Source organism: Podarcis vaucheri (assembly GCF_965113315.1).
Source record: "Podarcis vaucheri genome assembly, chromosome: 6".
Taxonomy (NCBI): Eukaryota; Metazoa; Chordata; class Lepidosauria; order Squamata; family Lacertidae; genus Podarcis; species Podarcis vaucheri.
In genome coordinates this window covers 29,848,223-29,870,784 of record NC_138764.1, presented here as the reverse complement: position 1 = coordinate 29,870,784, position 22,562 = coordinate 29,848,223, and the positions used below count along the sequence as shown (strand labels likewise).

At 42.0% G+C, this 22,562-nt stretch overlaps 2 protein-coding genes across 2 annotated transcripts; both read right to left on the bottom strand.

Annotated features, from left to right (window-relative positions):
- Positions 1 to 1,209: 1,209 nt before the first annotated feature.
- On the bottom strand, positions 1,210 to 10,993 carry DR1 (down-regulator of transcription 1). The gene is made up of 3 exons (XM_082228025.1): positions 10,620 to 10,993; positions 4,845 to 5,008; positions 1,210 to 3,213 (listed from the first exon to the last, which is right to left on the bottom strand). The coding sequence occupies exons 1-3, from the start codon at positions 10,837 to 10,839 to the stop codon at positions 3,067 to 3,069; spliced, it is 531 nt and encodes a 176-aa protein (XP_082084151.1). The 5' UTR covers positions 10,840 to 10,993; the 3' UTR covers positions 1,210 to 3,066.
- Positions 10,994 to 14,543: 3,550 nt separating this feature from the next.
- Positions 14,544 to 22,464, bottom strand: LOC309535152 (retinol dehydrogenase 8-like). Its single transcript, XM_082227987.1, has 6 exons — positions 22,114 to 22,464; positions 21,195 to 21,360; positions 19,812 to 19,987; positions 18,142 to 18,235; positions 16,343 to 16,526; positions 14,544 to 14,787 (listed from the first exon to the last, which is right to left on the bottom strand). The coding sequence occupies exons 1-6, from the start codon at positions 22,208 to 22,210 to the stop codon at positions 14,548 to 14,550; spliced, it is 957 nt and encodes a 318-aa protein (XP_082084113.1). The 5' UTR covers positions 22,211 to 22,464; the 3' UTR covers positions 14,544 to 14,547.
- Positions 22,465 to 22,562: the final 98 nt, after the last annotated feature.

The window sequence follows — 22,562 nt, the reverse complement described above, 5'->3', positions numbered from 1 at the left end:
AAGCTGTTATACATGCCAAGCAGCAAATATTAAATGCACACCCAACTCAATTTATTAATGAACTGCTTTGGAGATGGATGTGGAAACAGCTACTAACCTGAGCCCAAACCACACAATAGCATTACTGCAATTATGACTAACATTACTTAAGATGAAGGTTGGGAGTACTGTAGGAAAATAACTTCAGGATATTTTATAATTTCTTACTTTGCGATTTCTGGGCCGTGCAGGTCTTAGCATACTTCTAGTTCTTTTTCCAGTCGCAAGCGTTGGAATTCCGCAACCAAAAATGCCCGTTTCCATACATTCAACTCCAGAAGCTGAGAAATTTTAAAAAGCAGCGCAAATTAATACCAGAAAGGAAATTTTAAATAGGGGATCCAAAGAGAACATTTGCACACAAAATGTAAGGAGCTGGTTACTTTGGCAGAAACTGGAGATTTTCCAACTCTGACATTGTCTTGCTTCTATTGCAATTTTCTTTTAACGCAAGACTATACAATAGCTGATATACTTGTTGAAGTATTCACAAATCCGGTATTTATTTGACATAATGTTATATTTAAGAGAAAACCATTAAAACTGACATGAAAAAAGTGATCTATCTTGCATTCTATACACAATGAATTTAATTCTGCTTGAGATGAAAATACAGCACATACATATTTCTGCATACCAGAAATTTATCATGGAGAAGAATGGAAGCTCCCATCAGGGGAAGTCTCCATATATGTACTGGATTTTTGGATCATAGCCAGTAAGTCATATCAATAACTTTCTCAAAATATCTAAATAGTCATCTCAAAATATAAAAGTAAATTAATGCGGTTCCTTAAACAAATTAAAAAGTACTTACTTGGACAGATTTGTTTTGAAAAAACAGCACACTTCCAACCATGTCTTCTTGGAAGTCCTGTTGGGGCTGACACCCAGGTAAGTGTGATTAGCATGGTAGTCCAAAACGTGCTGAAATGGTACAGGATCTACGAGCAAACTGTACATGATGCGACTAGACAGAATACGTTCTGTCCTTGGAAGAAAATTATGCAAATTGAAAAGAACCAGCCCTAACACAAAGGACGGTTATAGGCATCTCTTTGGTGATAACATCTTGATCCCGTGAAGTTTGCAAAGTTGGTTGATGGCAGAAGAAAATTAAGTTTCTCTATTATATGACAAACCATGAAAGTTGGATATTGAAACATGGAATATAAAAACACATTTGAATTTTATTGCTTGAGGAATACAGCATATGAAAAAGCACAAGAATGTCCAAAGGAAAGGTCACAGGGATTCAAACATATTATGATACATACCAGATGCAGTAAAATATTAACCTGAATTCCGCATCAGAAAAGAAGTGTGAAAATGTATATCTTTCTTTAAAAAAAGAAGACTTATTTCAAATAGGAAGGGCAAGGGTGTTACAGTACAAATTATGAAAGCCAACACTGCACATTAACATGGTTTTACTAGCCTAGTGTTTCTACCTTTGGTACTTCAACCTTAATGAAGACAATCTTTCACCAGATTTTGCCCCAATACTTTTCCTGCTGAACAAATGTGTTTCAGCTTAACATTCGAACTAATTTATCTCTCAGCTACCAGTGTATAAATAAGGGTGCAAGTTATTTCAGGTGAAGCTCCATAAAACTCAACTAACTGCAATTCAAGATCGTAATTTGACTCTCAGTTTGGCTCCCTGCTTCAGAGACAAGACTTTCTCCATTCATTCTCAGCTCTTGCATAATTTTCTATAGCCATCAAGGCTGTGCTAGAAAGTTTTTTAAAAATTGCAGTCTTGGTAATGTTGCATGATGCATTAATATGCAATGCATGAGATTCTACCTCCCTGCAAGCAAGGACCAGAAAAATATGCTGATGTATCTTCAAGTATATTTTCAGATTCTAAAATGGACTCTATTGTTCCTTATTATCAACACAAATAACAATCTAAGCATTGTTATATATATAAAATCCACACCTATAATACCCCAGAATAATTAGGTCTTGTTGGTCAGTGTTGGGGCTCAGTCACCAAACTTGGAATTGCAACACTTAGAACTAGTACCCTACTAGTTTCTAATGTAGAAGCAGCCAGTTTCACAGATAAAACTTCTCTATTGGTACACTAGTCTTGAAAACGTCGTGTTAATATTGTGCTGACAAAAAAAGTAAATTTAAGTTAAATGAAGATTCCTCTCATTGCAAGCATGCTTATTAGTTCCAATATTTGCTTTCATAGACCTGACTATTTCAGCATTCTGAGTCTAAACAGAATTAAAACAACTCTGTTCCACCAAACTCCATTTGAACACTTGGAACATGCACGATGCATGTTAATACCACCTAAAGTTAAAATTAAATGGCTGTGAAACAGGAACAGATTTAATTCTTCAAAGCGGACAATATTTGAAATGAAATATTAATGTCGCTCATGACACTGAATTGATGACATAATAAAGTATTGGGTTTGTTTTCACCTCTATACAAAAGAAATTCAATCTGTACAACTATTAAACATACATTTTCCTAGTTTGGCAAAAACGTATCATTTCTCAAGATTGGTGGTATATGAGCACAGAGTATATATTGCCATATATATATCGTTTTTGAAGACAAAGAATTCAATTATTCTGAACCCTTTGCTTGGCTGCTCCGTTCCAATAAACCAAAACAAAACCCAAATTAAAAATTTCTACATAAGATTCTATGGTTAAAAGGGAAGAGAAATGCAAATGTGAATTTAGAGTCTCTGTATAAATTTTGCTATATTTTATAAACTTTATTGTAACACTGTTTGTTGATCAAATAAGTGACACACTGCTATCTAAAATTTCCATAAACACCATTAAAAATCCAAAGTTGATATGATACTGAACCTTAAGTCTTCCAGAGTTCAAAGAGACAGTTTCGACATGTACAGCACACAACAGCAGACATCCCTAAAATACCAACGGCCGGTCCAAGATGCAGACAAAAGTTACGGGTAAGCATTCATGTCCTGCACAGCAAAACCAGTGAAAACTATTTCCTTGTGGGGACTGAAGCTCAGCCCAAAAGACTTCAGATGTCGTCCTCATCATCTTCATCTTGAGAAGAGCCTGTCTGGTTGGATGCACTGGCCGAGGCGGCAGCAAGCTGTGCTTGTTGGGCCGCTTGCTGCATCTGTAGCCATTCCTGCTGGGCTAGCTCTGCCTGCTGCTGCCTAGCCTAGGGGCACAAAACCGTAAGTTCAGTGTCTACAGCATGGCCTAACCCAGTTGCGCACAGACACACACATGCACACGGGGAGATCAGTGCAAGAGGTCAGCCAAGAACATGATGGCATCCTCTTGTGATCTGTTTTGAGAGAAGAAATTAGGAGACTACTTCACAAGCGAAACATCATCATCATCATCTGTGGGTCCATAGGTTGCCTAACCCTGCTGCACGCTTGAGGACTTCCCGTCATGTTTAAAAAAAGATATCGCTGGGTTTATCACAAACTCTAAATGAGGGATGCTCATGAGAAAAAGTCTTTCCAAAGGTACAGAACTTTAGGAAGAATTCCCCAGAGCAGAGTTTCCCAAACTTGAGTCTCCAGCTGTTTCTGGACTACAATTCCCAACATTCCTGACCACTGGTCCTGCTAGCTAGGGATGATGGGAGCTGTAGTCCAAAAACAGCTGGAGACCAAAGTTTGGGAAGCCCTGCCCTAGAGGGATGGAAGGGTGTCTTGCTCAAGACAATGCAGGGAGAATGGGAAAGAGATCATTCCCCCTGTCCTACTACACTTTTCAGGTTGGTTGGAGGAAGGGGTTTGTACTAGTCAGATTTGGTTTCCCCTCCACAACTTTCCTTTTGCTGTGGGGAGAAGAGGAATGCGTTCCTCTCTCTCTCGACTCCTGCATCTTTCCCATTTCAACTTCCTTTCTCAGTACAAGAAGGGCTTGAAAGCAGGAACAGTTCTGTCAACTAAGGCTTCAGGCAGGCTCAACCAATGGACTTGGAATGGACCTGATGCCATCACATGACACAGAGTGTCTTGGAATCCAGTGGATTTTCAGCCAACTCAGCCCTTCCCCCAGAACACTCAATTTTAGAGATTTCCACTGGCAGGGATACAACTAGCAGGGGCCATACCTGCCCACACGTGCAGCCCGCAGGAGGCCAGCTAAGCAAGGAGAGCAGGATATAGGGACACCTTCACCTAATCCAACCCTTACTCCCAGCCATTTGGATTGCTGTCAGGTATGCTTAATGTATAACTCCAGATAGATTCTGCAATCTGGAATTAATCAGAGAGAACCCAAAACATATACCATTTCAATTACATTAACCCTTGTCAGAAATGGATTTTGGGAGACAGGCTTTTAATGATATCCTGATTTTGAAGTGAAAGGACACCAAGTAAGTCTGACTGAATCAAATGGTGCTTACTCCAAAATAAGTGCGCACAGGATTACAGCCCAAATTACTTCCCAAAAATTATCTGTACTTAGAAGAGACCCAGTAAAATTAATGAGAATTAAGTTAGTCATAACCAACTGAAGTCCCATTGATTTCACTTGAGTATACTAAGTTCAGATGCAACCCTATATTTTTGCATTGACACATTATTTGATGTAGTTATTTCAAGCAAGTACTAATACATACTGAGACAGTCGCATCCATTTATACCCAAGCTGAATGAATCAAGTTTTGCATATTCAAAGAATGAAAACTCAAGTCATTTCCAAAATTTAGATTTGTATGCAATATCCAAGTCTAGGATGCTTAGCTGATTCATCTTCACAAATTGTGTATCTTTCCACAATTAAATGTGGAAAGATAAGCACTGCATATATTGTTTCCTCACTTACTTTTGCAAATAACTCTTGTTGCTGCCTTAGGAGCTCTTCTTCAGGAATGCCAAGATTTTCCAAACGATTATTAGCCCTTCTTCGCTTTAGTGCTACGGTTTTGCATTCTTGTAAAACTTCTTTTACCTCACTGATGTAGGAGCCAAAACCTAAGCTTTCAAGTGCTAGGGTAAAAAAGGTTTCTAGTTAGTAAAATTTAAGCATTTTAGGCAACAAGACACCAACTTAACCTATCAGACACAGTTGCCACTACCACAAAAAACATACAATGATTGCTATATAGTGTTACCTTCTGAGGGAGGGAGTAATTTTGGACTACAGAAATCTGCAGATTGACATATCTAAGTCAGGCCACTTCTTTTAAAAGGACAAAGAACATATGATCTGAAGTTACAAGTAGGTAGCCGTGCTGGTCAAAACAAAATATAAAAAAATCAGGTATCTGAAGAAGTGTGCATGCACACGAAAGCTCATACCAATAACAAACTTAGCTGGTCTCTAAGGTGCTACTGGAATGAATTTTTTTATCTGATCTGAAGCTTCACTTAAGCAAGCTTTACCTTTTATCAAAAACAATTCCTTATACTATGAAGCACTTGCAAGTAAGTGACATATTATTGACTTCTATCCCTCTACTAGCTGAGTAACAATCTGTTATAGACTATGTATGGTGTGCAAGTTGACAGGGAAGCCTTTTCTACTTTACGAGCAATTTGGTACATGAGATGGTACTGTTTAGCGGCTGCTGCTGCACAAAGGCAGGCAAATCAGACTACCCAACCTGCGGTGTTTTTCAAGATGGGGAGAGAGAAGGTGGGCATTCTGCAGGCAGTAGGCTGTCCAACGACAGGCTGTTGCTAGTGGGGATCACCCTGAGGGGGAAAGTCCACAGGAAATTACCCCTCTGGTGCCTCCCCTTCACGGGGTGCAACAGGAGGCAAGTGCCCAATGAAAATGGCAGACTGATGGTGGAATGGTTCAGAGTGAGAAGCAAGGAAGTGAAGATTTCCCAAAGTGAGAGACAGAGAGCAAAGAAAAGCTCCTAGGTGAGATCTGGGTTTCTCATTTTCTGAGGTTCGGCAAAGGGGTTAACAGCTAGTTTTGTACAGATAAATATATGTACTTGTATACTGTTTCTGCACTTTAGATATTCTGCTGATGTCTCCATTTTTTCCAGAAGGCTGTTGCTACTAGATATGCATTATGTTTCATAATTGCACCCGAGAAAAGTAGGTAATAACTTATGCCATGAAACACTGCATTTTACAGGTGTTGTGGAGTTCAATGCTGGGATGAGTAATAAGAAGTAATAATTATGTATTATTTATTAGTATGAACTGTTTTTATATAACTGTTCTGGTTTTCTTGTATTGTATGGATATTAGGTTATGTACTGGCATATATTGCTTACCATGTTGTATGTTATAAACTGCCCTTTGGTCTTTTCATGAAGGGTGGACTATCAGTGTTAAAAAATAAAATAAATGCTGACAAATGGAGGGGGCTGATATTCACCAGATCTCCCTTCCCTATGCAGCCCCCTAAAAATCTGCTCTGGAGGATTGCAGAAACCCTCCAAAACAGTGGGATACGATGCTGAGGGTTTGCAAGGGAAGTGGAAATCAGTGACAGCAGCAAATTGTCTTCCTCCAGCTGCAACATCCACTGGATCTAAGTCCCTTCCATGAAAGTCTGGATTCAACTTACACACAAGATGTTTAACACTGGGAAACATGGCAATGGCCTGAGAATGCCTGATGTGTTGCGGCTAAGCATGTGTGGATCCAAGAGAATTATTGGGAACTGCAGGATATAATAAATATTTATTTCTAAACCATGTAGTAGCAAATCTAAAGGAATGCACTGTTGAATGAGTGGATCACTCCATAGAAACACATTCACAAAATTGTAGAGCTGGAAGGGACCACAGGCTCATCTAGTCAAATGCAGAAATATTTCATCCAGCGTGGGGCTCAAACCCACAAACTTGATATTAAGAGACTGTTAAAAGTCTCAAACTCTACCAACTGAGGCTATCCCTCCTTATTTTCATGGTGTGCAAATTATATCCAACATATAAAAAGAGTTAAAAATTCTAATTTAAAGAGAATTAACAGCAGTGACTACATTGAGCATTGTCAGACTTAAGTTTACCAAAGATGTAAGTGTTGATAAATGCAAACAAAAATGACTAAGCTAGATACAAAGAACTTTCAGCAAAGATAGCATAGAATTCGACATGTGGTAGCAAGCAGTTGAAAGGGAGTGGACATAAGCTCCAAACCTGAAGAGATACTGCACAGCTTCTTTCTTGGTGTTTTAAGCCAGGCACAGTGAATATAAAAAGTCAAAACCAAAACTGAAAGTGCAGTGGCCCAATCTACTCGTTTGTGGTTTAGTGGTAACACCATTGGAAAGAGTGAAAAACAGTTTACAGGGCAGCCGTGTGCAGACACCCTAGTGCCAGCTGTTCTCAGCTGATTGTCAGGGGTTTGGCTGTGCATGGTTCTCTTCAAGCCCCAACAAGCTCAGTGGTTGCAGAAAGCCCTACACTGCACTTTGAGGCCCAACCAGCTGATAATCAGGATTTCAAATAACCCTGCAAAGGGCTTTGCAGATGCCCCCACAAACCATTTTCTTGGTCCAGACACTATACCTCTCCCACACCTGATGTCAGGTGTGCAGCAGATGGGCATCGCTTGGTCGAAAAGGCCTCGTGGGCTAAATGGGGAGGCCTGGGATGGCTAATTAGGTCTGCAGGTTAAAAGATCCTCACCCCTGTAGCTCAGTCAGTAGAGTGTGAGACTCTTAATCTCAGCGTCATGGGTTCGAGCCCAATGTTGAGCAAAATATTCCAGCAGTGCAGGGGGTTAGACTAGATGACCCTCGTGGTCCCTTCCAACTCTACGATGCTATGATTATTAGTTCTGTAAGTGGTCAAATAACAATGCTTCTGTGGCCAGAAGTTAGAAAGAACCCTATGTATATGGCCACCATGACATCAGTTATCCACTTGGGTGCTCTCTTAGGAGGTAGTAATTGTTATTTGCAAGACAATGGAAGATCTTAACCTTTTCAGACCTGGGACTCTCCTTTAACCAAACCATCAATGTGGAAGTCCTTAATATTTTTACCATGTATCTGTATGATGGCAGTGCTGTTGTTGCAACCCATTTTAGATCAGGTAATGATCCAGTAGCAGGTGCTGAAACCTATGGTGTATACTGCACCTATATATGGAAACCTCGATTCTACTCATTGATCATCCAACCCAGCACAAAATGAGTTGGAGACTTTACTTACTGAATGTGTGTGGGCCCTGTGTAGTTTTCTACAAGCCCGTTAACTTTGTACTCAGAAGAATCCAGAGCTTTCTGTGTGTGCTACCAGGAAAAAAATGCAGAATTTGATATCGGGTTCATATTTCAACATCCTGACTTTAGTTTTCATTTTTGGATATGTGTTTTCAGTTGCAAAGATAAGCATTCAAAAACAGATGGAACTCTATAGAGCAGCTTTCCCCAGCTGGATGCCCTTCATCCCTTGCCACAGACCCTGCTGGCTGGGGGTGATGTTGGAATCCAACAACATCTAGTACAGCAGCAGTTGGGAAAGGTAGCTCTACAACAGCCAGATGAAACTAAACAGCCTAACCAGTGGTCATCGTTTCAGTGCCCATAATTTCTCATTGTTTCTCCTATAACAACAGTTTGCAATTATGCAAAAGAACCTTAGAAATTAACATAATTTACATATGTCAGGGACCCAAGTGGCACACAACTCTCAATAGAGGGTGATATCCAAATATTTCTAAGCCCACTATTTCAGTGGGTCTGCTCTAAGAATGACTTAACATTGTATATCATCCAAAGTATCTTCCCGTATTAGGGTCTTCCTATTACAATAAAAAAAGTTTAAGAGCTATTTCCTGTGCTACAGCTCTGTGCATGCAACAGACTTCTGTTCATGTAGCAGAACTTCCTCTCTCTCTCCTGTCCCCTTCAACCCTCCCTGTGTGACCTCAAAATCAGTTCCAGCGGATTGAGGGGAGCTCCAGAGCCGATTTTGTGGGGGCATAGCTGATACGAATGTGCCATTATGCAAGCAGAACTTCTCTGGTGCAGCACTGCACAAAAGTCAAGATGAAGCAGTAATACCCCGCAAGGCTATAGCTATCAACAGCTACTAGCCTTGGCAACCATACATTACTTCCAGGCCCAGAGGCAGCATATCACTGAATACCAGTTGCTGGGAAATGATGATTATCTTCATACTCTGCTCAAGAGCTTCCCAAAGACACTGGGAAACAGGATGCTGAACTTGACAGGCCCTTGATCAAATCCAGCTGTACTGCTTTTACACTCTTAAAATCAGGGTTTTCATTTCAGGCATCTTACATTTCTTAATGCTGAAAGTAGTATCATTAAGCAACAACTGAACGAAACCAAGACTCCGGTTACTTTCACTTTTGCTGTTCTGAATGCTGAACTGAACATGAGTAACATGAATTTTAAAGGGAAAGTAACATAAAGCAAAGCCTAATGAAATTTGCCCTCCTTTTTTGTAGGAAAGAGCAACTATATATATTTGACTAAAATCCTCTTGTTTTATAAAATGGAAACAATTAGATAAGGAAATAAAGAGAGGAAAAAGTTGTTTCCAACAAACTGTATCTATGGTAATGTTGGCTATAATTGATGTCACTGACATCCTATGCCTTTTAAAATGTATTGGGCTGGGGGGTTATTGGGTTGTAGTTGTTTTTATTTTGATCATGTATTTTGCGGTTTTGTATTCTGATTTTATCCTGTGAACTGCCCTGAGACCTGCAGGTATAGGGCAGTATATAAATTCAATAAATAATATTTTTAAAAAATATTTTGTGGGATTTTAACATATTGTATTTTATTGTTTTGATGCAATTGTTGTAAACTACCCTGGGATCTTACGGTTCAATCCTAACCACATCTACAAAGAAGTAAGTCCTATTGAGGTAAGTGGGGTTAGGATTGCTTGCCTTAATTGATGAACAGTGGTTTAGAAATCTAGCTAAATGAAAAGTAGTGAAAAAAATGAACACGTGTGAGAACAATTGCATAATGGCGAACTCCCCTCTCACAATACTCTTTAAACTCTTACATCCTGTTTCTAAAAAAAAAACCAAAAAACAAGAGGCTTTTACTTCAACTCAGATTCATGTAGCTAAACACAAAAAGTGCTCACTTTACTAAACCTATAGCTATAATTTGCAAGGAGTTTTAAATAACTTTACTTGGAAGTTCAGCTGACATCAGCAAGTTTCTCAGACGTGCCTGGGAGTTTATGACACAACGATCTTCTGCGTTTCTAGCCCTTAATGAAGCTGTAGCTCTCAGCAAATGCTACGCAGTTGCCTGAAGGGATGAAATGTTTATCTAGTCTACAGCTCACCAGAGTCCTCCAGGCAATCCACCCTCTTGTAATTCTCTGCTACACAGCACACTGTAAGAGTGCGGCGGTGGTTGGATGCACCACTTAACCATTTCTGAAGTTGTAGCAACAGAAAGCCTACTGAGAATCACAGAATCGTAGAGTCGGAAGGGACTCAAAGGTCACCCAGCACAACCCCCTGCAATGCAGGAACCTTTTGCCCAAATGCGGGGCTCGAACCCACAACCCTGAGATCGAGATGCTCTACCGATTGAGCTACCCCACAGCAGGAGCCCAGAGGGTGGCAAGTGAAGGGCTTTCCTCCGGTTGGGCACTAAAGAGGTAGGAGAGCAGGCTGCCCCTTGCCTTGGATGACGTGCTCCGGGGAGATGGTTTTCTTCTCCGACTTGTTGCAGATCTCGTTGGCCTCGGAGGAGATGAGGTGGATGAACTCGGTGCAGCAGTTGACCACCAGCTCCCGGGCGTCGTTGGCCACCCGCACGTTGGGCAGCGTCTCCTTGATCATCTTGTTGATGGCCGCGCGGGGGATGGTCAGGTCGTCGTCGTTCCCGGAGGAAGAAGCCATGGCGGGGAAGCCCCGTCAAAGGCCGCCCAGGCAGCGCCTCCTCGAAGGGGAACGGCTCCGGGCCCGAGACGGTTGGGGCGGCCCAACTGCCGCCCCGCGCCGAGGTTGCCAGGAACGGGACCGAGAGCGACGCGGGAGCCTCGGCGGGAAGCGGACACCCCCTCGTCGTCCCGCCCCGGGCGGCTCCTCCACAGCCGCCCGCGTCACTACAGCAACGGGGACCACCGGCGCCGCCTCCGCCACAACATCCCTTCAGGCGCCCGGAGGCGAACCGTCAGAGCTGCCGCCTCAGAGAGAGGGTCGGGGGGGGGGCTTGGGAGCCGGGATGACAGACAACTCGCCGCCGGCGAAGAAGGAGGCGCGAGCTTCTCCGCGCAGCGCCGGCAGCGGCTCCGACTTCTTGCTCCCTCCCTCCTCACGCGACGGTTGCGGCAGGGAACGAGGCTGCCGAAAGGCTCGCGAGGGGCAGCCGACACACAAGGCTGCGGCGCGCGGCACTTCCGCCGGAAGCGCTTTCCTTGCGCTTTCCTCACCCACTCTTCTTCTCCTCCCTCACGCCGCCAGTTCCGCTTCCGGTCTAGCCCGGAAGCGGCTTTGTGGTACACGGACGGGGTGTATGGGTCTGGGCACGGTTGTGGACCTCTGTCTGTCTGTCCCCTCAGTGGCGCTTTAGGCTGCTTCCCCCCTCCCCTCCCCTCCGGAACTTGGGTTTCCAGGCTTTTTTTTTGGACTACAACTCCCATCAGGCCTAGCTAGCAGGACCAAGTGGTCAGGGCTGATGGGAATTGTAGTCCAATAACGGCCCTGGGGAAACACTGGCGGAGACAGCGGGAGTGTAGCCTAAGCCCTTCCGGATCGCCGCCTCGGCGGGGCTGGAAGTCTCGGACGACGGTTTGTTGTCGGGATTTCGCAGGCGCAGAAGCTTAAATCCGGGACTACCTTGGAAAGAACCGTTAAGGCCACAATTCTACTGTCTGCGATGACGTCGCCTGGGTGTAAACTCCATTAAAACTATAATATTGCGCTGTATGGTGTGTGCTTTTAGTTGTGTGATTTATTTTGAAGCCAGTATTTCTATTCAGTCGGCGGAACGTGAGACTCTTAATCCTCAGGGTCGTAGTTTCGAGCCCCAAGTTGGGCGAAAGATTAATGCTTTGCACAGGTTTGGACCAGATGACCCTCCTGGTCGCTTCCACCTCTACAGTTCTATGATTTCTCTTGTCTTCTGTTGTGGAAATCTAAATGGGAAAAGGAGGTGGACCTAGACTAGTGAAGCCTAAAACAACCCTGCATGTGCCCATGAACGTATGGCTGTTACCAAGATTTAAAGCCATGAACTTTTTACTAAGATAACTATGGGCTGGTCATCTTCTCAGCCTAATCTACCCCACAATGTTGTTGTTAGGAGAAAATGAGCAGGCAGAAAACTACTTTGCATTTGTTGGAGAAAGTCGCATTCGGTGGTGGGTTAAAGTGGCATTTAATAATGGTACAATAAAATATGTCATATTCTCTGCTGGCTGTGTGTGTTTGTTCCTTGCCCACATGTGTACATTTAGGCACCCACATCTGATTTAATAATAATAAGGTATAAAAGGTGTACCAGGAAACCTGGTATCTTTTATAGAAGAAATGAATGTGATTATTATCACCATTAAAAGTAGAGTCAAGTCATTAGGCAAACACTAGTTTTTAATTTTTTAGAGCTAGCAGTTCTCTTCCTTGAATGATAAGCCCATATACTGCACTGTGCAACAGAGTTTACTTGTTTGGTACATACATTGCCAGCTCAGCTGTTTTTCCTTCTGAATGCTGATTTATTCAGGATTAATAATCTAATACCTATTAACAATTAGAAATATTTGAAAAGCATAAAATGTCTTCAGTACAAGAATGGTTACATTTGACTTTTACTAACTCGGTGGATAAGATTATCCTAAATCCAGTTTAAGGAAAGCCATATGAAAAAACACTGCATCAAGAACCACAGGTGAAACCTAGACATTCAAGAGTGCACTACATCTCTTTCAGCTGAATGTACATTTCTAGCCACATTCTGAACCCACAAGTAACATGTAAATGCTTTCCAAATGTGTGAATACAGCTGGATTAGGTGACAAACCACTACAACATTTCTTGAAATCTCTGCTGAAGCAATTTGTCTTCTACCCATTTTATGTACACACAGTAAATTATATACAGTTAGCTATTATGGAATTGGTATGTACCCAGGATCCTGAGAAGTTTGTTATGTGAATTGACCTTTGTTGTAAGTGCCACCAGCAAACAGTTGTACTTTCTGTAGAGGCAGCATCTAGAAATCCTCACAAAGAGATGAGAATACGGTATGTTGTGTGGAAGGTATATTCATAGCTGTCAACTTTCCCCTTTTTTAAAGGAAATTCCCTTATTCTGAATAGGATTCCTCGCAAGAAAAGGGGAAAGTTGACAACTATGGGTATATTTAAGATAAAGTAGGAGAGAAGCTTGAACAAAGAAACTGAAAATCGGTTGGAGCAAAGCATATGAGACATAGAGCAACATAGTTGCTGTGCATGAGGGGGTTATATGCAGTAAGCAGGTAAAAGATATGTTAGGATCCAAAAGGCTTCATTTAAAGATACTATGTGTCTTCTTTGTAGCTTCATCCTTCCTCTGGATAAGCTTGCCCTGGCAGCTCTGGATCAGCATGTTGGAACTTAGTCTGATCCAGCCGGGCTCTTCTTATGCAAAAAGTGTAAAGCTTTCAGGCTGCTGGTGAGAAGAATTGCATCTTTGAATACTTCTCTAATTAAAAACAGAAACCATTTCACATAGAAACATAGTCTGTTAGGGAGACTCTGAGGCATGATAAACCCTTTTCCCTGACATGCTACTTTTCCATGTAAACGATTCCCCCCACATGGGGAAACATTAAAAGTGCAACATATACACATCCATTGCTAGCCTAAAGTGGTATATGTTGCCCTTAAGCAGATCATTTACACAAAAGAAGAGCTATTTGATCTTTCAATAGATTTCACATTATGCCTACCCAATTTTGAAGGTAAATGAAAGTATGTGTTGGAAAAATATTGAGGTGGTCAGAATAGTACATGGACAGACTTAAAATGAAGAGATTTGGACATACGCCTGGTACAATTGGCAGAAAGCCAGATTTCCTCCATTTTGGGACATGTAGCTTATAATTTCAGTCATGAAGAAACGAAAGCGAAAGACATGGAAGAAGATAAACACCCACACAGGAACATATTGTTTGATTTAACTTGCCTGCTAGATGAACTCGGAGGCTGTGAAAAATGAACGAAGGATTAACATCAGATTGATTTATGGGAATCACCTGGACTAACTTAGTAGCAGAACAAATGTGAGATGATCGCCACCCCCTGACCTCAGAGCATGGGAAGTCAAACAAAGATTTATAATTTGGCATAATAGTTGGACTGTTTGATTATTTTATAATTTGGAATGTTTTTAATGTGGCTTTTATTGGATTGTTAAATTGGAAAACTTAATAAATATTATTTTAAAAAAGAAGTAAGCCCCACCAACTTCAGTTGGACTTGCCCCCAAGTAAGGATTGTGTATAGGGCTGTAGCTTCAGTCAGGGCTATTTCAGATGTCTCCCATCCCACACAAGTGCTTACACATAAGGAAACATGAAAGTGTGTGAAATAGCCCACATGGCAGCTGAAATCACCCATTTGCTCATTGGGAAGATCTTCCTCCTCCCAAGTCAAAGCTTTTTCTGCTTTTCCAACGCAGCATTTTAATGAAGTTAAGACTCGCACTGAAAACCTTATCATGCTGAAAAACCATTTTGTAGAAGGTATCAATAGGCAGGTCTCCATTTGGATCAGCATATTTCAGTGTTGTAATTGGAGTGTATAATGTGTTGGTCTGGTGACGAAAAGGAGGATTTTCGGCCAGAATTATCTTCACTGTATGCTGTAAGGATGAGAAAAGAAGGCATGATAACATTCTGGAATTGCACCAGACTGAGTGTGTGTGTGTGTATATGTATGTGTGTGCAAATATATTTGGAAGTGGGGGTAGAGAACGCAAAGAGAAAAAACCGTGGGGAATAAAATCAGCGCTTTAACTCAATATTGCTGTTTGGGTTGCTTATGTTGTTCCAGCAATGATGTTTTGAAAGTGAGCTTACTGGAAGAGCAGGAACAGTTTAAACACACACACACACACACACACCTCTGACTATTTTAAATCTGAAACTGCTATATCAGTGACACTCTCAGAACATTCCTTCAAGATAAGTGTCCCCTACCAGTAATAGAGGGGACGCGGGTGGCGCTGTGGGCTAAAGCCTCAACGCCTAGGGCTTGCCGATCGAAAGGTCGGCGGTTCGAATCCCCGCGGCGGGGTGCGCTCCCGCTGCTCGGTCCCAGCGCCTGCCCACCTAGCAGTTCGAAAGCACCCCCGGGGGCAAGTAGATAAATAGGTACCGCTTACCAGCGGGAAGGTAAACAGCGTTCCGTGTGCGGCTCTGGCTCGCCAGAGCAGCGATGTCACGCTGGCCACGTGACCCGGAAGTGTCCTCGGACAGCGCTGGCCCCCGGCCAATAGATGTGAGATGGGTGCACAAACCCCACAGTCTGTCAAGACTGGCCCGTTCGGGCAGGGGTACCTTTACCTTTACCTTTACCAGTAATAGAATACTCCTAGTTTCAAATGTGTTATTTGTTTCTGGAAAAATTGAGACCGAAGAAATTGAATGAAGCTTCCACTATCACCCGCCCAGTCACCAACAATTGTGTGCTCACCACAGCCATTGCTAACCATTGCTAAAGTTATTGGCCATTGCCAATCACCTGTCCGCTCACCACCACAACCACCAATCCCCCGCACACTTACTTGCCGCCAAACGTGCTTTCGCCAGTCATCGCCAACAATCGCTAAAGTTACTGAGCTTTTTTGGGGGGTCACAACTGATCCCCTGCCTGCCCACTTGCTGCAGAAACTTGCCACCATGCCCCACTCTGCATTCAGTATCCGTGTATAAGACGACCCCCAATTTTTGCCTAACATTTTAAGGCAAAAAACATCATCTTAGACACGGAAAAATATGGTACATAACATAGTAACACACACACACACACACACAGACCACTGTTTAAAAAGGCCATAGACCTGGGAGAAGAGGAATGTTTTTGCCTGGCGCCTAAAGATATGCAATGAAGATATTATCCACTTAAGCTCATGCAAGTGATTTCGGTAAGATGCTCAGACAAAGGTTGGCCCATTGCCTAGTTACATTTGGCATTGGCTAGACTCTTCCTGCCTAAAATGTTATTACTCACATTAACAGAGCCTTGTGAGTACAGATATTTTTAGACTTGGCTGTCACTTCCTCCCACTTTCATTGGATTGCAATTTCATCAGAAGCTGATGCTGAGCAATTGCCAGTCGCATAATGTCTCAAGGCTGGGGAACCATAATTATGTAACCCAGTCTTAAATTCCATAAAAACCTTCTAATGCATTACCTCTGCTATGTCTTCAGCTGTTTGTCCCAGGGTCTGGAAAATTTGCTTGTAATTTTTCAGGTAAATATTTACAAACATGTCTGCTGTTTCTTTATCTGCAGCTGAAAGATCCATGTTCATCCCATCTTCAAACACTTTTCTTTCAAACTCTGTAACCACAGGCCCTGGTTCTATTAAACTTAGACTGTTTGGGAAAATAAAGAAACAGGATATATTGTGTAAGTCATCTACTATATGCAAAACGACGAGTTTGTTTTCTTGCATTTGCATCTTGCATTTCACCCTCGGACATCCTTAGTAAAAGGCAAAAGGGCATATAATTCGGACAAGAAAATTGGTTTCCAGGTGGAAAAATCAAAATTATAAACAGAACTGTTAGAACCCAAAACTAAGATTTTGTCAAGGATGTACAACCTGTTGTTGAAATGGAATACTCAGGAGGAAACGGTGAAATCTGTTATGATTAAATGGGCACAAGATGTTGGACATAATATAATGATGGCTGACTGGGAACAGTTATGGACCACAGGTATGAAGTTTACGGCATGTAATGCCTTAAGAGAGAATATTATGAAAATGGTATACAGGTGGTACATGACCCCAGTCAAGCTTGCAAAAATCTATCATTTGCCCGATAACAAATGTTGGAAATGTAAATAAACTGAAGGTACATTCTTCCACATTTGGTGGACATGCCCAAGGATTAAGGCTTTCTGGAAGATGATCTATAATGAATTGAAAAAAAGTATTTAAATATACCTTCTTGAAGAAACCAGAGGCCTTTCTCCTGGGCATAGTCAGCCAATTGGTGCCAAAGAAGGATAGAACTTTTTTTATGTATGCCACAACAGCAGCAAGAATACTCATTGCAAAGTATTGGAAGACACAAGATCTACCCACTCTGGAAGAATGGCAGATGAAGGTGATTGACTATATGGAATTGGCGGAAATGACTGGCAGAATCCGAGACCAGGGAGAAGAGTCGGTGGAAGAAGATTGGAAGAAATTTAAAGACTATTTACAGAAATATTGTAAAATTAATGAATGTTAGAACGATGTTGGATAGAAACTAAGTGGTTTTTAGCTGCAATATTATAAGGGAATATGAAAAATGGATTATAAATAGGTAAAGATTTAATGTTACAATATTTTAAGATTAAAGATTAGGATAAACAAAGAGGGGAAGGATTTGCTGAACCAACAAACTGAATTGGAATACAAAAAAGGGAGGTGTGAGGAGGTCCAGGAAACAAGCTAATGAAAAATAAGTAATGGAAAGATTGAGTTGTTTTTAATTATTTTTATTTTGTATTTTTCTTTTTTCTATTTTTCTTTTGTAATATTTTGAAAATCTTAATAAATATCTTATAAAAAAAAGTAAAAGGCAAAAGATTTATATGACCTGAAGATTGTATAAGAGTGGCATAACATGTGGTTTCCAGACCAGGGGTCGGCAACCTAAGGGGCTCGTTTAACCGGCCCATGAGCTGCCCCCGAATTGAGCCCCCTGATCGGTGAGCCCCCGCGTGCTGCGCTAAACCGGCGCAGCACGGCACGGGGACTCATTTCCGTGGCGCTGGAAATCGCGTCCGCGCAGATGCCAGAAATCGCGTGCGTGATCCAGCCCACAGAGGAATCTCCATTGGAGTGAACCGGCCCAGGTGGGGCAAACCTTGCAGACCCCTGTCCCAGACACTCTGCCAGTGCACCTCCTGGGGTGAAATTAAACAGCTGCTTTAGCAGCACCGAAGTAAATTTAAATTAAAGTACAGTAATAAATGAGCCAGGCTGATACTTACTTAAGTTTAAACTTGAGCGCTTGTATGGCTAAACTTTCACAGAATCCTTCCACCGCAAATTTAGATGCAGCATAAACATCATTGAACAAAATCCCTATAGATTAAAAAAATAATAATTAAAAGTGAGTTGCTAATCTTAATATACCCTGGGCTGATGATGAAACCATCGTGTAAGAGTCTCCTGTGTACCATACACAACATCAGATCAACATCAATTTAGGCTGTTAGCATTACAAATGCTTTTTTATTTAAGGAAAATTAGAGTGAATCACTGTCAAGGCCAAGAAGAAGGTTCAACGAACGTATATTTATTTTGCCCCTCTTTCACCTCTTGCCCGAAAGATATTGCGCCAAAGCTCATTTACTAAATGGGATGAATGCACATGCCATCCTTCTTTCAAATCACCTCCAGTTTTCAGGAAAGGGGATGGAAAAGGCACCAGATGGTTCCCATCCCTTAGGTTAGGCAAATGTTTCTAAGTCCATGCAAACCGAAAGCGTTTCAGATAACATTTTGGATAACACGCAGGCAAGTAAACTTCAGTCTTGCCGTTGCTTCACCATAAATCTCCAGCCCAGTCCTTTCCCCCAGAAGGGCTTGACACAACACTTCTGTACAGTCTTTGCTGTTGCTACACACTGTGGCACAACTCCATTGACACAATGTTCTGGGTTACAATGCCACAAATAAGGGCACTGTGTTGCAAGAGCAGACTTTGCTCTTTAGCTGCAGATTGCAGCTCAGTTGCCTATAGGACTAAAATCATTGTCGTCACTGATCTTGTTTCTTGCCCGAAAACCACAAGCCAGCTATCTGGCATTCCTTTACTTGAATAAGGGAGGGAGGAAAAGCCACAAAAATCACTTTCTGCTGAATCAGGAGCAGAAGTAACCAGGGCTGAGATGTTTCAGCGTTAGCAAAACTTCAGCTGATGCCAGTGTTAAAAACTGAGGTATGAAAGCTAGAAGCTACCGTAAATGGCATCTTAAATCTAGGTTATGGGCACAACAATAGAATGTCTAGGCACATTTTTGTAACAAGAATACAAAGCTTAAAATGAATGAACTGCAGCTAAAACATTGTTCATTTTTCACATAATCTAGTCCTTCCCCTGCCCGCCCACCCCCCTAATATTCTACGAGGGTTTTTTCTCCAGTCTTCCATGAGTAGCTGGAAGTGGGGAGACAGAAAGAGGTCCCCCTTCCCTTCCACTCTGCAATTTTAATCTGAAATCTTAGGTGCAGTACTGCGCCGAGCTCAGAAACTGCTCGTGCTAATGAAATTCCCTGATGCAAAATGCACCGTCCTAGAACAATGGGAATTTTGAACACTGGCTGATGCAGAATTAATTCTGGGGAAGCACAAAGGGCAAATCTAAAGGTAGTCTTGCCACTTAAAATGGGATAAAAATGTAAGATGAGTTGGCTCTTGAATATGGGAACATAAGAGCCTTCTGGGTCATTGAGTCCAGCATCCTGTTCTCACTGTGGCTAAGCAGATGCCTATGTTAGATGCCCATAACCGGGAGCCTATTGCAAGAGTCCTCTCCTGCGGCTTCCAGCAACTGACATTCAGGAGCATAACTACCACCAGCCGTGGGATCAGAGTATAGCCATCATTAAACTGCAATACACACTGCAGTAACTAATTAGATGCAATATTACTTTGCCTTGTACTCCCATGACACTGCTAATAATCACGATATGGCCGCTTTTTCTCTTCTTCATGTCGGGTAAAATCTCCTTCAGCAGGCGGACCAGCCCAAAGAAGTTTGTATCCATCACGTTTTGCATCTCTTTGATGGTCTGGCATTCAATAGGTCCAATGAGTCCCATGCCGGCATTGCTAACTGTATAAATGCAAAACAACGACAACGACCAGCCATCACTTGCTACTCAAGTTGCTCTTATTCTTTTCATGTGCAACAAACATGTGGGACCACCTATTAACCCAGGTCTCTGGCCAGTTTACAACAATAAATAAAAAATGTAAAACAAGAAGCACCATTGCACATCAGCATCAAAATGCTAGTATGAACACAGCAGCATAAAATCATTTTAAAACAAGCAAGGGGCGGAAATTAAGAGCATGAAATGTGTAACTTGAAAGGGGAATAAAAATCTTTCCCTTGGCTGCCTAAAAGACTATAATGTAGGTACCGTTAAGCCTTTATGGGGAGGGTATTCCATAATCTGGGATGCAGGTGGCGCTGTGGGTTAAACCCACAGGGCTTGCTGATCAGAAGGTCGGCGGTTCGAATCCCTGCGATGGGGTGAGCTCCCGTTGCTCAGTCCCTGCTCCTGCCAACCTAGCAGTTCGAAAGCACGTCAAAGTGCAAGTAGATAAATAGGGACCGCTGCGGCAGGAAGGTAAATGGTGTTTCCGTGCGCTGCTCTGGTTCGCCAGAAGCGGCTTAGTCATGCTGACCACATGACCCGGAAGCTGTACGCCAGCTCCCTTGGCCAGTAAAGTGAGATGAGTGCCAGAGTTGTCCATGACTGGACCTAATGGTCAGGGGTCCCTTTACTTTTACTATTCCATAAACTAGGCACCACCACCAAAGAGGCCTTCCCCCTTGTCACCACCTACCTCAGTCCATTAAGCAGAGGAACCAGGACAAAGGCTCTTCTGATGACCATCTCAAGGACTAGGCAGGTGCCTATGGGAGACCAGATCCCAAAATACCAGTGCTTTGCCATTTGCACTGGCTTCCAGCCTGTTCCCAGGCCTCATTCAATGTACTTGTTCTAAAGTTTGAAGCCTTAAATGCCCGGGGACCAGATGACCTGAAGGATCTCCAGCCCCTATCCATCCCCTAGTTGCCCTGTTTTGGACCAGTTGAAATTTGGACCAGCTGAAATTTGCATCAACCTAGGGCAGTAATACAATCAGGAGTTACCAGAACAGGCCAGTTATTGTGAGGATGAAATGAGTAGGAGGAGAACTAGCTTGAGCTGCTTGGAGGATTGGTGGGATAGAAATGTAACAAATAAATATTATTTTTTACATTAAAATATATACATAAAACGAATGTTTCATTGGTATTCATTACTTGCCTAGGACATCAATACGCCTTCCTGGGATGCTACTGACACACATTTTAATAGACTCCTCACTGCACACATCCAGCTGTTTAATCTCTAAGGTGTTTCCAACAGTATTGCCTGCAGCTTCTATCAGTTTATCCTGTTTGGCCAAATCCCGCATTGTAGCATAAACTGCAAAAAAAAAAGAGGGAAAAAAGAAAGAAAGAAGGAAAATAAATATCACAAACAGCAGTATTTAGCCTTTCCTTTCAGAAGGGTTATGAAAATTAGAACACCGATTACATAAACCTTCAGCTCCAGACTTGAAGGTCATAGAAACCCGAATACACGTCCATTTGATAGAGGCTCCAGATTAGAAGAAAATAAAACAGCATGGCCAGAACCTAACACATAATTAACCCATTGAATCCAACTGGTTGCAGCGTTCAGGGCTTCTTTTTGAACAGACATGTATAGAATTATACTTTCTGAATGCTACAACCAGTTTTTTTTTCCTGTTTTTTTTTTAAAGGCTTACTTTCATACAAGTGGATAGAGGATTGTGGCTTTTTTTAAAAAAGAAGAGAAAGAAAAATAATCAGCTGACATTAAAAATAGAAATAGTCCCTCAATTCTAATTTAAACATATAGATTAAAATAAACGGCTCCTGTGTAGCTTGGTTTTAAGAGCAAGCCCCATTGAACTGAGTGGGACTTACTTCTTAATAAGCATAGGACCAGGCTGTGAAATAATGGAGGCTAGTGACATTTGGCTTCTCCAAAAAAGAAAAACCCTTACACTCGTTTCTAAAATTAAATTGCAGAGACTGCAAGGATGCAAAGTTGCATCAAGTCACGCTATGTAAAGCTTTACTACTCAACATAGCTCATACTAGGTAATGTTCAGCAACACAGGTGAGCAAAATTAAAGAGAGAAGGTGTTACCTTTGAATCTTTTCTGTTCATCAGTGGCCATTTTTACAGCCAGCGCCAGCCCAATTCCTGAGGAGCAACCTGTGATGAGCACAGTTTTCTGAGCCATTGTGGATGGTAGCAGGTGCGCTGGAAGGTTTCCCTTAGACAGTCTGTGGATAGTCTGGTAGCTTTGCAGGACAAAAGCTTAATACTCCCCTGGATGCTTTTATTCACAGGACTTTAGGTGTCAGCAAATCTAAAGGTGCATACCTGTGCATTACAGAGCTAAGAAGATAATCTCCGTATGGACAGCAAAAAACAAAAATAGACGTTTGGGCATGGTTATATATAAAGGTTGCATAATCTGGCTCGATAGTGCATTGTAGGGAAGTTAGGCTTCAAGGTTTTAGCAGTTTTTAAACTGAAAATTTGAGCAACAAAATATGAAAGGTGGGTGATCATAATTTAAACAGGTAACT